We start from the raw sequence: 14697 nt of genomic DNA on the forward strand, positions 1-14697 counted from the left end.
ATCTAGTTTTTAACTGACTTCAACAAAAGGAGGAGGTTTTAAATTCAACTGTATTTTTTTACGACAAATGATGCTTGAATTTGAACGAGGTTTGTTGAATTTAATCAATAAGATACATATTGTCTTTAACTTCTATCACCACGTAAGTCATACTTAGCAACTTTTCAAGAGAGACAAATTACAAGTACGTCTTTCGATTCTCTTGCCAATGACGTCAAAACTACCAAAAAATTACTTATTTTGTGTTAGAACTTAAACGACGATATTCCTTTTCTCGCCCCAAGAAGACTCGCGTCTTTACGAATGACATCATAACAATACGACAAACGGATACAAACACATACCTATATATGTTGTATATCCAAATCGGTGTTGGAAACGGGACGATTGTGTATTTTTTATAAAGTGATGTCATCTTTATCGTACGGTATCAGTTATCGTTTATCGGTCCCTGCAGTATCGTTCAAGGTAATGTGTGTTGTGACACACAAATTAATGAATGTTGGTACCTAAGGTTATTTGAAAATGTATGTTAGTGATAGGTAGGTATTAAGATTTATGCTAATTATAATGTCCTCCTAGCCGATATACGGCTACGGCGGTCAGTTTCATTGACACTGGCCATCTGTGCAGGACTTTGTTTATAGTGTCCAAGTGTGTGCACAATACACAGGTACACTCTCTATTCCATCACTCTCATAGCCCGGTGGGACGGATAACCGACACGACCAGTGAGAGGTCAGGCGCAGGACCGACGGCTTTACGTGCTCTCCGAGGCACGGAGGTCTTCGACCTCAACTTCCCAACTCCGGGCAATCTCTAAGAAATTCTTAACAGAAAATCTCAGAAAAGACTTTTTGGCCCGACCCAGGATTCGAACCCGAGACATCTCGCACGGCAGCCGCATATACTACCGACCGCGCCACAGAGGCAGTTCTATGTAGTTAAATAGAGAGTGTACCTGTGTATTGTGCACACACTTGGACACTATAAAACAAAGTCCTGCATAGATGGCCAGTTTCAATGAAACTGACCGCCGTAGCCGTATATCGGCAAGGAGGACATTATTAAAGTTATGCTAATTATTCTAGATGAAAAGGCTAGTGGCATTGAATATACTATTTTAAAAGGACGTATCTTACACTACAATGACATAAGAATGTGCCGTTTTCAAAATGTTAACGTTTTTTATTAATCAACTTGAATTAAAAAAATAACAACACAACTGTATAGAGAATTGATTAAAGTTATTTTGTACGAATGAGTTTATTATAATAAGTATGAAAAATATGTTCGTGTGCTTTTTCTCTGACTGCGCAACGAAACAGAAGATCCAGATTGGACGCAATATTATCTTTTCAATTCCGATGAAGAGTCTAGTTATGTATTTTTGTTTAGAAATTGAAAAGTATTTTTATGTTAACATTAGATTTATTCTGCATTGTTACAGTCGACCAAAGCAGAGGCGCCCGCTGTATGCAACAGCTGCAATGCCGTCATCCAAGGAAAGGTAAGACAAAACATAATTTTCTTATGTCTGGTAGATATATCATGAATTGGAACAAAAAGTCATCATAAAATTATATTATTGCATATCGAAAGCAGACAAGATTTTACTAAGCCACCACCGACTCACAGAACATTAAAACAGTCGTTTTTTATCTTAGAGTTATCACGCAACTGTGCCTTTTTCCCTATTTTTAATAGGCTACTGGAGGACTACTTCCATTTGCTTTTAAAGAGCTTTTTCACACTAAACCCGACTTTAATTATTACTTATTACTATAACTTTACGGTGTGTATTGCCCGCCTCAAGCATAAATAGGAATCACTAAAATTACTATCCTGAATGCAGAATAAAAGTAATTTAGTTATTTTTTCAGAAAAATCTCCCAAGCCTAATAAAAATGTCCCGCATCTCTATATACCTATATAAATACACCTGCATTACATATTCAAGTAAATTGTCACTCTACATTAGTGTAGTGCACACGGCACGCTTTATCTGTCGATATCAGACTAATACTGCAATCGTATGATAAAGATTATACTTTATACGTCATGTGTTGATACCGTGTGATGTAAGCTTTGTGGGTTCTTAGTATTTGTAAATTTAAATTAGTTTCTACGTAAATTCAGATGCTTTAGACTGTATTGGATGATTGTGGGTAGGTATTGTTTATCTAAGTCTGCATAATTAGTTGCGTTGTTTAAGAAAAAAAAAATTGTCTAATTTAAAGAAATCTGCTGCCACCCGGAATCCGACGTGAGTGTTAAATGTAAAATCTATTGGAAAACGTTATATTTGAACTAATGTATAAAAGGAAACGCGATTACTACGAGAAGTGTCTCTAATCAAGTTTGATTTTAACAAACTTTTGCAAAACTTCTCTAACAGCAAAATCTAATCTAATTTCGATCAAAAACTATCAAACAACAACGACCCTAAATCTCTAATTTTATTACAGTCACAAACACAATTTGTCAAATCAAACCTATTAGCGTAATTAATACCATTCTAACCATTCAACAACCTGTGACAAAGTACTGTGTGAAAAGCAAAATAAAAAAATAAAATAGAACAAAAACAACAGACTGTTTAATGCGTAGAGAAGAAATCGTAAAAATACGTAAAGTATACAATGTTGAGGCATCGTTATAAATAGACCGGCCACGTGGTCAAGTGCGAGCCGCAAATAGACGAGCGTTATACAATGTTAGGTAAACAAAGAGATCGTTAGTAAAAGCAAGAGAAATGAAGATTATTTTTGCGTTTTCCTTAAAGAAGACATTCATTAAAATTTGAAAGTAAAGTCTATTCAACGGGATTCTTTTATATTGGTTGGTCAGAAGCCTATAAAGAAGTCAAATTTAACTTTAATTTCCCTAAATATTACTTAAAATACACTATAAATAGTAGTTTATATTACATTATTTTTAATACACTTTACAATAATTTGCCTGTATTGTGTGAGATTTTATGAACTCTCATGAAGTGATGCGTGGCCAGGAAATTGCGGTTACCGCAGGAATTTTACCCACAAGAACTACATAGTAAATTCTTGAGACATGCGGGCCAAGTATAACATTTAAGATTGGGATACGCCATTATTCAGATTATGGTCCATGTCGATGGCCCTTGGTATTTAGGAGAATAAAAAACAAAGTTTTTTTAATAACTACGCTAGTAATTGCATAAGTGCACTTGTTCAACAAAGGATAAAGTTTCAATATACATAAAAACACTTTTAAATGGCTACATATTCCTAACCAAATTTACCAAAAGCTGGTTTGCACTTGCATCCCATATGTCACTCGAGATGGTGTCTATAAAATGTAAACAAACGATCTTTGAGAGCTATCGCTATGATTTTATCGCATTGTCTTCTCTCCCCAGATCGTAACAGCACTAAACAAGAAGTGGCACCCCGAACACTTCACGTGCAACACGTGCCGCAAGCCGATAGACGGCGCCAAGTTCCACCAGCACGACGGTGGAGTACACTGCGTGCCGTGCTTCGCCAAGCACCATAGCCCCAGGTGCCATGGATGTGGGGAGCCTATTACTGACGTAAGTACTTCTGCACTACTTTCATTTTCTCTATATGAGACGCATTCTTGATTGTCTTTTGTTTTCTGTCAAGCCCGAGAAGAAAATCGCGATCGACGACCGCGCAGCTTTCCCGTTTGTTTTGTACGCTCATTAGAACGTGCGATAGAGTGTGTGTGTGTAAAGGCGGCTAGTGGCTAGGAAATGATAGGGTTACTACTATACTATACTAGACAGTATAGGTCGTATACTAACATTTCAGGTTCATAAAGCAAAGTTTTAGAGGTTTAACGATAAGGTACGATAGTTAAACCGTGTCGTTAAATTAGCTTTCTTTTTTCTTTAGCTCCTTCTATAATTTAAAGTTTTCGTTCTTTAGTTCCTTCTATAATTTAAAGATATCTTTATTAGTTGTGGCATGGATACAACATGCTGGGTTGAATAAACAGAATAAAGTTTTCCGGGAAGTTACATTACTTGGTTCTACAAAATGAACCACCATAGTGCAGCAGATCGCAGTGAAAATGTTAAAGAAATCGGAGGAATTTTATTTTAGCGAAGAATTAAATTGCAATAAACATATTCTCAGTAAACTTCACAATTTCCATGAATTTACGTTAGACATTACAAAATAGAGCATCATTAAACATTGAAGGCGCGAGTTTCAAGACCAACATGTGATGCAACGTGACTGCTACTGTTTGGAAAACGTAGGAAAATGTCGTTAAACGTTATACGTGGGTGAACGCTGAAAGAGTGAATTAGTGAGACGATTTCTAGTAATAGAAAATGAGTTTAGATATTGAGAAATAGTTTAGAATCCGGACATTGACATGAGTGAAAAAAAAAATAAAGGGAAATTACAGACTAGCTGTATTTCGTCTGGTAGATTCAGTAATGGAGAATGTTACTAGGTATGCCAAATCGCTTTAAATTTTGACACAGTATGGCCTGTATGTATACATATAAACTAGTTTTTGTTTCAGTCAAAAATACCGAATAGTTTTGATTTTATAAGCATTCAAAGTTTCGAAAAATATCGAGTCCCGCTAGCAGCCGCGTGAGCGGCTGTGACGTCATACTACATTGCCGCGCCGCGCGGGCCGCGTCCTGCTTAGTATTTTGGTAGTCTTAGTATAGCTTGCGTAGTATTTTGTTGTGTTTTTGTCCGCTTATGTATAAAATAACTTATAATAATAGTAAATACTATTCGATTAATAAAATGGATAGAGGATTTGAAAAAGGGCAATCGGATAAACTACCTAAAATAAATGGAATAATGGTTGCGAATTATTTTGTGGAACAAATAGAGGTTTTGTTGCCTCCAAAATCCTACTTAATAATAAAAATGTGAAAATTTGTGAGAATATACATATGTATGTATGTCATCGTATGTACGTATGTACGTAAGTTTGTATATGTATATATGTATGTATGTATGTAAGTATGTACGAATGTATGTATGTATGTACGTATGTATGTATGTACGTATATATGTATGTATGTATGTACGTATATATGTATGTACGTATGTATGTATGTAAGTATGTACGGATGTTTGTTACTCTTTCACGCAAATTTGTCTGAACCGATTACGATGAAATTTGATATACAATAGGTAGCTGAAGACCCAGAATAACACATAGACTACTTTTTATCCCGGAGTTCCGAAGGATCGGGATTTACGCGGGAAGGGTTTCCATGCGGACGAAGTCGCGGGCCGCTTCTAGTATATTATACATATGTATAAGTAATATGTTAGATATTTACGATCACTGCATATTATAATGAACAAATTTTAACCGAAATAATCGCGTACTTATTGATTTTACATTTTTCCTGCCACATTAAAATAAAAAAAAACACACAATAAACTCGCGATCAATCCGGTTAGAAATTGTTTCATTATAAGATGAAGTTATTTATTATTACTTATATACTTACCTACATAAAATTAAATTACATTTAGGCACAACATATGATTTCCTAGTATTTGAATTGGACATTTTTAAAAGTATTTTGGAATAATTTCAACGCATTGAGCGCGCGACCGCAAGCGGACTGTGTGAGCCACACTGAGCAAGTGTAGAGTGACGTCACACTGTCACCGAGAGCAAGCGTCGTGCGGTTACAACTTGTTTTACTTATAAATCGAAAAGTAATTGACGTATCGAAGTAATTCTTTCACCAGTATTTTTTATTTTTAAACGAGAATATGGAGTGCTAAAAATCAAAATTAGGTAACATTCTCCATTGTAACGACTATCATAAGTGTCAATATTTGACCTAAATGAATAAATGATTTGATTTTGATTGTATCTGCTTTAAAAAGGTTTTCTGTGGTATATGTATACTTTATGCGATTAGATTTTAGTTTTCAGTTTTATTACTTACCTAATCAAATACGTGAGAGTGATTTTGCTACATTCAAGGTGGTATGTTTCGTATTTTTTTTACAAGCCACAGTTAACTATTTCAACTAATTCAACAGTCATTTTATATGAAAGAGACACCTTTTCATCCTTAGCACTTTATTAATATAAATATTCGAAAGCATGTCAGAGCATGTGCTTTCGCTCTATCTAATCGTTTACTGATAAGTAATATTATATTTAAGGTTTATCTAGAAGTGCTCATCAATTTGGAATTTATAGGGAAAGTGATTGACGTCACATGTTAGCTTTGATAAAATATCTCTGGACCTTTCTAGAACTATTACACATGTGTTATTAGGTACATTGTCCAAGTTGTTCAGGCTACCTGAAGATAATTTTTATAGTAGAAATATTTTATTTCATGACTGTCTCACTAATTTACAAAGATAAATGAAAGAATGCCTATGGGTTTAGTCTACTACGCTGGCCGCGTAACTGGTCGACTTAACATACCTTCAAGAACTGGTTCAAAGAACTCTAAAAAATGCTCTCAGGCATGCAGTTTTATCGTGGTATTTTCTTTCACCTTTAAAATAAGTCATATTATTATATTGTTATAGTATTGTGGATCAGCCAATATGAAAAAAATAGTTTTTAGTCGAATTATCTATTAACTGAGCCGCCTATTACTTCAAACATATCCACAACTACTATACCTACTTGAAAGCTATTACTTCAGCGATGTAACCCTCAATCAAAAGTTAACGAGCCTATAAAATAGTATTCGAGTCCCCTGCTGGGCGACAACTACTACAGTGACATCATTTTAGCTAATATAGAGGTTTATTACAGCTTTAGGTTTTAAGCATAATACGGATATTATATGAGAGTATAGCTTTTAACTGATAACTGGAAAAAACATTATAACAGGGCTTTGTGGGGGCTCAGACCGCCGAGAACTACATATGCTATACTATACTATACTACGACTTGTTCCCTTTGGGGGTAGGCAGATACCAAAGAGTGAACTTAATACGATCCCTAAGAAGTTGTTTCGCTTCAGTAGCATATAACGCCGTTAAATAAAAAAAATATTGTATCACTAACTTGCGATAAGACATCGACTGTCTATGCAATTTCAAAACAAAATATCATGATCAATAATGATTTTTACTACGTAAGATGTCCGTTTCAAATTAAATATTTAGCCCTAGAATAAAATATCATGTCACAAAAACAACCTATACCTACTTATTACATGAGTAATCTCAATCAATCAATCTCTAAACGTAACAAGATGACCGCGTGTCATAGAACTATCCTGAGGCGCTCGCCCACTATCATCCTTATACGGACGGGCGTAAAACTCAGATTGAAGCCATAAAATTATGAAGAAATGACATTAACGACTATAAGAACAGTCTAGTTGTAAGATGAGTCATGGTGAATAGGAGATTTTTTTATCATATCGTAAGGTTTCCCTTGAACCGAATTTAAGTCAAATCATTTTTGTTTTGATAGGGATGTTATACAACTAAGTGTAATTATGAAACGCATTACAGGTAGTAGCATTTATTGATTGGCAAGCTATCAGTAAAAAAGTTGTAGAATTTATTGATGAATTGTTTAGACTACATACCTATAGTGGATACAGACATAAAATAATAGTAAAAAAAACTCATGTATGTTTTATCGTCTAGAATTCTAAATCAAATATCCCAATAGCTTAGTTGGATCAGGGATTAATTACGAAAAATAAATAGTTTTTTTATTTACTTCTAATATTATGTGAAATTATACGCTGTTTTCGCAATAAATTTACGTGATCACGAGAATCCTTTCACAAAGTCGCCACTCGCAATGAGACTCTAATGCGGCCTAGAAGGAAAACGGAAATCTTTCAGCATAATCAGTCTTAAAATAGAACAACATCTTGACCTGCATCACAAGTTCAATTAAACTCCATTATAAATGAATAAAACACTGAGTTCACTTACATAACGCAAGTCATATCAGGAGCTATTAAAAATCAATTATGAACACGTATTAAATGTAATATTTATGTAAACAATGCATATTATGAGTCATTTGTCTTGTTTAATTAGTTCTTCACCTTGGTATACGGACTTAGTAATTATATTGATAAGAAAAAGCATTGATAATTATGAGTAGGGTTAGGTTGTGCCCTCAATAGAATTGTATGCTGGGTATTGCTTAAAATTAATCATCGTTAGTATTCAAAAACAATTAGTCGAGTCCCTAATATCATATACTAGAGTTTATAATATTGAGACCCAAATGATGACAGTATTGTTATGCAATCGTGCCTTTTAAACGGTCAACCTTAGTACAAGTAGCTAATAAGGGCTTTGTGAACTCAGCATTACTGCCAAAAGACGTCCACTGCTGGTCATGTGCGACTTTCATGAAATTCTACAACATCCATTTAAGTATTTTTTTTTATTTGATTCTATTATAACTGTCTTGTTTTATACAAAACTAAATACTTTTTTACAAGTATCTAAGGATCACAGCATTATTAAACTTACTAGCTGACCCGCGCAACTTCGCTTGCGTCACATAAGAGAAAATGAATCAATTGTTTCCCCGTTTTTGTAACATTTTTGACTGCTGCTCTGCTCCTATTAGTCGTAGCGTGATGATATATAGCCTATAACCTTCCTCGATAAATGAGCTATCTAACACTGAAAGAATTTTCCAAATCGGATCAGTAGTTCCTGAGATTAGCGCGTTCAAACAAACAAACAAACAAACAAACAAACAAACTCTTCAGCTTTATAATATTAAGTATAGATTACTAAAAAGGAGATGTTTAATATTCTTTATTTTATAGTCTTTATTCAAGAAACAGCACAGGATAAAAGCAACATAAAGGCGGTGATTTATCACACAGTAAAGCGGCAAAGGGAGAATAATGAGCCAATACGAACATATTGTTATTCAAATCATGTGTGGATTAACATCTGTACTCAGTCAATATCTCGGTAATAGAACTTAATTGAAGAACACTGCGACAGTGGTGATGAATCAATATGTATCGTTATTTGTATTGTAAACAAACTAATTGTTTGTAGTAATGGGTAATTAAGAGATCTATACCTACGTTACGTTACGTTCTACTGTTACGTTTCTGATTTTTTTTTATTTTTTTTTTTTTTATTTTTAAAACAGACAACTCCCGCACTAAGAATTGCTCTTGTGTCGCGGGGACTTTTACAAACATACAAACAACGGACACAAAGCACAACCAGACCCAAAGCAATTATTTGTGGATCGCACAAATAATTGCTCCGTGTGGGAATCGAACCCACGACCTCCCGTTGCAGTGGTATCGGCGTGGCGACCTAAACCACTGCGCCACGGAGGCAGTCGATTTTATAAGCTACTACGATTTCTAAACTATCAACTTTATTCACATCGGTAGTCAGTTTAGTTGCAAACGATCAATGGCAAGTAATTAGTATTGAAATAAACGTATCAACAAGTTAGTCGTTAAGATATCTTTAAAAGGGACGTGAAGATATGAAATACAAGTCGAGTTCCAGAAACTGTTGAAAATTTCTGGGCACTGGGCAGTTTGAACAACCCTATACAAGTTTAATCTCATGAAAACTTACACCTGTAATAGAACCATTCTCAGGATAAATATTTAACTATAACGGTTTTCGTAACGGAGCCTACTGCCTAAATAGAAAACTACATGACTTTTCCTAATGAACCTACTAACATAAAGATCATAGGAAAATTTCCCGCTAGCAGTGGCTAGTTCCATTCAATGTATGAGCTTTACACCATACAATTAGTCCACATCAACCTCTATAACAATCAAAACATCGTAATCAGTTCGCACGCAACAATTAACAACACACTATAAATAGTGTTACAAGCTCACTCAATCGTTCTAATTAAAGCAATTATGATATCAAGCTGTATCAATGGCAAGTTTTTATTATTCTCATAGATATAATATACACATAAGTAGCAATATAAGTTCAATTTAAAACTCCCTTTATTTGTTTGACGTTTCGAATCTTAAGTATCTCCTGTCTATTATATTTATAGGAAAAGCAAAGTTTTTTTCTTAAAAAAATATACATATGATGGATGAGAATGAGGCAAGAGAAGCTTGTAAGGATCGTACCAAGTGGCGTTCTTTGTTCCCTGCCTACCCCTTTGGGAGAAAGGCTTGATATTACATTTGTATGTAATAATAATTACTTTTATTGAGCTTAAATTAACTAACATTCGAGGTGATCGACGCCACTTATCAGCAGCGAGGGGGAGGGGGGGTCTTGGGTTCAATCCATGTGTTAAATAGGTACACAATCATGGAATTCATTGCAAGTATATTTCTGATCTTTAGGAAGTAATATTTATTTTTGATACACGACATTTTACAACAATAAATTATGTTATAGAGATAAAGGAGCCTTTTACAAGAGAATGCTTGTTTTACAAAGCTGAGCTCAACTTTAAATATAGGAATGAATCAAGTTCGATAACGATGAAAGGTCAGTTACACTACACAACGATTGTTTCTAACAAATATACAAATAACGAGGTTATCGGTGATTAATTGTATGTCAATTATGAAGATGTATTGGTAGCTAACTAGATTTGTTTAAGTACTTTTTGGGTGTATCGCTCTAGGCATAATATTATTATAATATGTCTCTATCTACTTAACGAATTTGTAGTTGTATAAAATTTTAATAATAGTAATAAATAAAGTTCTACTACACAACTTAGATGGCTGTTCATTGTATTTTAAAATGCAAATGAATTGGTAAAAACCTAAATATGGGATACAGGCTACGGTTTTCTTTTCATCCTGTTTTTTTTATTTCTTATGAAGGTAATTTTATACATAATAAAGACCCTTATTCGTGTAATAAATCGCGCAACTACGAAATCATAAATTTATTGATAGTTATCAAACATTAAAATTGTAACGAAACTTCGTTTTCGATTAAATTATGTTTCGTTTACCCGAAGTTTTTTACAGTAGGCCTAAAGCTTACACCAAATCTATAAATAAGGCTACTTAATGTGAACTCACTCATGCCAGTCTACAATTAATCACACCACCTCACTTAATCTCTCAAAACCTTATAGGTCTTTAATCTCCCAAACAAATTATCACGTCACAGCCGCCTCCATAACAAAGTATACTTCATGACGTGTAAAGGTCGTGTGATTCACTCTTCCGTGCCGCCCTTACATGGGCACAGGCGAAAGCATGAGTTTTATAGTTCATCTGTTAGCCGTGGGAGGTCGGGCCGTAGATTTAATGGGCAAATTAGTCATGTTGATCTTTTTTGAAGGGGCTTGCCTTGTTTGAGTTGTGTGTAGTTTTATAGATGTATCAGGTGTTAAATTAGCGTCAGGTAATAAAGATTAGTGAGTGTTAAAGCTTTGTAATAAGGGTGTCATTCTAATATTATCTATTATCGACAGCCGGCTAACTATCGTTAAATGTTGTATGAAAATCTGATTAGCGCCTCTACTGAACTCCGTTACATATCCTATTTTTATAATACATTTCAAGTATAACATTTTCGATATTCTATAGAACCGAATGTAGAGAATCATGCTAAAGACCTATGCTATAACTAATATTAAATGTGCGAAAATCTATGTAGCTGTTACGCTTTTCAGCTAAATCACTGAACACCGAACCGAATAAAAGTTACAGAGCACGGATGAATAAAGACTTTCAAAATTGAAAGCCCTAAATCTATTTTTTGTTTTACTCAAAGTAAAAGCGTATTCTAGTTTAAATTATGAACATTACGCGGGTATCGCGCGGCATCATTGGCCTGTATTCATCTATTGCCGATATTAAGGAGGCGTCAGGTAGAGGACGATCTCAAAAGACCTATGAGGGAGTGGCAAACGCGACCACAAGACAGATAAAAGTGCCAGAGGAAGATAAGGTACACGGGTATGCTAAATTACCACAATTTAACTAGTGAATCTACTACCTACCTAAAGAATAACAAGCGTGAAGGCTAAGACAGTTCAAACAACACTATTGACGCAACACCATTACTCAGCTTAGATCAAACAGTTCACTTCCTACCGAACGGCGCAAAAACATAGTGGAACTACTAATTGATTTCTAATTGATCTGTCTGTTGCTACTGACTTTTATGGAGTTATCTATTGATCTTAGATCGAAATACATGTAACGATTTTAATGTAGGATTGTTTGTATGATTTATTTGTATAGGTGTCGCCAAACAACTTGAACACAAGAAGTTATTTTAGAAAGCAAACTTAACGTAGACCCAGTGCAGAGGACTCTCGTTTGACTGTTCTACCAAACAAGCGATCGAAGCGCTATAGCCCTAGCCGTCGCGCTCTGCTATTCTTTCAAAGCGGACCTAGAAATCGTTCCTTATGATATAGTGAAATTGTTCAAGTTATTTGGCGGCAACTGTATAAGTTTAATGATTAGCCTTATTTGGGAAAATGGGAAGCCGACTTCCATAGTTAGTTGTAGCAGAAGTAGACTCTAAATTTGTAGAAAATAGTTAAATACACTTTGCACTTGCATTGAAAATTTGTGTTTTATAAATATCATACTGTTCGGTAGACTCAGTTTCCAATTTGGAACCACCTAACGATCTATTATTACACCGTCATTGAAAAACCAAAATTCTATAAAAAAGATGAGTATAAACCAAAGAAGGAAACATATCACGTATCTTCTATCTATAACATATATCTTTCGCCTGAAGTCTATCTATCTATCTATCGTACGGATAGTGGTCAACCTAGTGTCAAAGTTGTTCAAGCCACCGGAGAGGCCTTTGACATGCCTTAACGACTGTTATCTTAGTAGAGAACAACCGGGACCGACGTATTACGTGCCCTCCGAAGCATGGAGACGCTCAGTTTAAATACCACTATGCGGTCACCCATCTATAGAATGACCGCGCCAGCGGTTGCTTAACTCACAGATCGTTTACCGACTGGCGAGTGCAACTGGCTATGAGCGCCTCGATGCCTGCAGTAATATCAAATTTAATATCTTGCAGTTCAAACATTTTTAATAGACCAATCAATAGAGGACCACTAACGTAACCCAAACATAGTTGTGACAATATCCCATAATACAACACATAACCCAGTTGCTATGTTACAAAACAATGGCCACCATGTTCCAGCCGCCCATTGTATGACATCATCTGAGAAAAACAACTGAACTGAATAGGATCACTCATGACTACCCATCGTAAAGGTTAACCGTTTAAGGCACCGTCTATTAATAATCGGAACAAATAAGCGAACACATTTGTACATCATAAAGTAATGATTTAAAGTACAGGTACTTCCTTATTTTGACGCAAGTTTTACCTGCCTACTATAATAAGGCCGTTACAAACGTGCGAACTACTTCATAATCAAAAGAATGAAATGAGTGTGACAATGTGTAAGTGTGAGCGAGAGACTCCGATAAAATGACATGACTTAGTTCGCACGTTTGAAATGGCCCGAGTATAGTAGCCTACCTTTGTTGATTGGAATTTCAATGTTTAGAAGGATATCAATTTTGGGATTCAACACTACGGTTTTCGAGCCTTATATGCTTCAATTGCAATTTTGAATGAAAATTAGTCGTTATTATTACCATGCTGTGTCTGGTTTTATATGAGGCCGAATTCTTACAGATACATTACTCAAAATGTCCCTGAAACTGACCGTCTGATTTCCATGGCATTTTATTAAGCAAAATATTTACTTTTCAATCGGGGGCTATAAAACACTCTTTTATGATATACAAATGTATTATAGTAGTATTTTCTTTTGTTTTACAGCGTGTGATCCAAGCCCTGGGTGTGTCATGGCACGCTCACCACTTCATCTGCGGCGGCTGCAGGAAGGAGCTCGGAGGAGGTGGCTTCATGGAACAGGTAAATTTAACAACCAATTTTATAGAACTCGTTTGGAACAAGCCGAGGCTAGGTAATGAAGAGAGGCCATTAAAGTTATATTCTATTCTTGGGCATTCTTGGGGAATCACAGAAGAGTGACAAGGAAGTTATTTGCTCATCTTACAAGAATCCCTGCCGAGTTTATTTACTTTTACAGACTGCTCACGGGAGGCTTAGTTTAATCTCAATATAAGACGAAATTATACCTCCAGATAAGAAATCCTAATCTCTCTATCCAAAGTGATATTTAGAAAAAAAAAATACAAAATTCAGCGATTAACTGAAAAACAACACAGAAGAACAACAGACCTCTTTGAGATTTTCTGTGCCTTACGACCTTCTTCTGCCTACTTCTTCTGCTAAGTTCATTTAGATCAAGTAGTTATACTTTTCTGTATATTTCCAGGCCGGCCGCCCCTACTGCTCACCGTGCTACGCGGATAAGTTCGCGGCCCGTTGCAAGGGATGCGCCTCCCCCATCGTGGACAAGGCCATCATCGCGCTCGACGCCAAGTGGCATCGCGAGTGCTTCACTTGCATGGTAACATATCACCTTATTATTTTAGCAACTATTGAAAAATAGCACTAACTTTATACCCCTAATCACCAGCAGAATATCTTTCAATAGAAAACACAGAGTTTCTTTCGAGGTTGGGCACATGGGCAATACAAGACTGCCCCCCTCAACCGTGTCTATTGAATGAATATATTATTTGTTATGTATATTGCCCATAGGCGCGTGACTTTGGATCCGTCAAAGATCAGTTTTTTTTAACACAAATATATCCCCAAATTGAAGGTTCTGCCTCTA

At 35.4% G+C, this 14697-nt stretch overlaps 2 protein-coding genes across 3 annotated transcripts in view; one reads left to right on the top strand and one right to left on the bottom strand.

The window, feature by feature from the left end:
* The window catches only part of LOC142977537 (uncharacterized), a 63886-nt gene that overhangs the window by 39503 nt on the left and 9686 nt on the right, over positions 1–14697 (bottom strand). The gene's annotated exons all lie outside the window — the stretch shown is intronic.
* LOC142977538 (transforming growth factor beta-1-induced transcript 1 protein) overlaps positions 1–14697 on the top strand; it is a 41028-nt gene that overhangs the window by 25097 nt on the left and 1234 nt on the right. Inside the window, exons 2-5 of the mRNA XM_076121475.1 lie at positions 1451–1510; positions 3398–3571; positions 13770–13865; positions 14293–14427. Of these exons, the coding sequence (XP_075977590.1) occupies positions 1451–1510; positions 3398–3571; positions 13770–13865; positions 14293–14427 (465 nt within the window). The remainder of the gene's footprint in view (positions 1–1450; positions 1511–3397; positions 3572–13769; positions 13866–14292; positions 14428–14697) is intronic.

The sequence above is a fragment of the Anticarsia gemmatalis genome, chromosome 13 (genome assembly GCF_050436995.1).
Source record: "Anticarsia gemmatalis isolate Benzon Research Colony breed Stoneville strain chromosome 13, ilAntGemm2 primary, whole genome shotgun sequence".
Lineage (NCBI taxonomy): Eukaryota > Metazoa > Arthropoda > Insecta > Lepidoptera > Erebidae > Anticarsia > Anticarsia gemmatalis.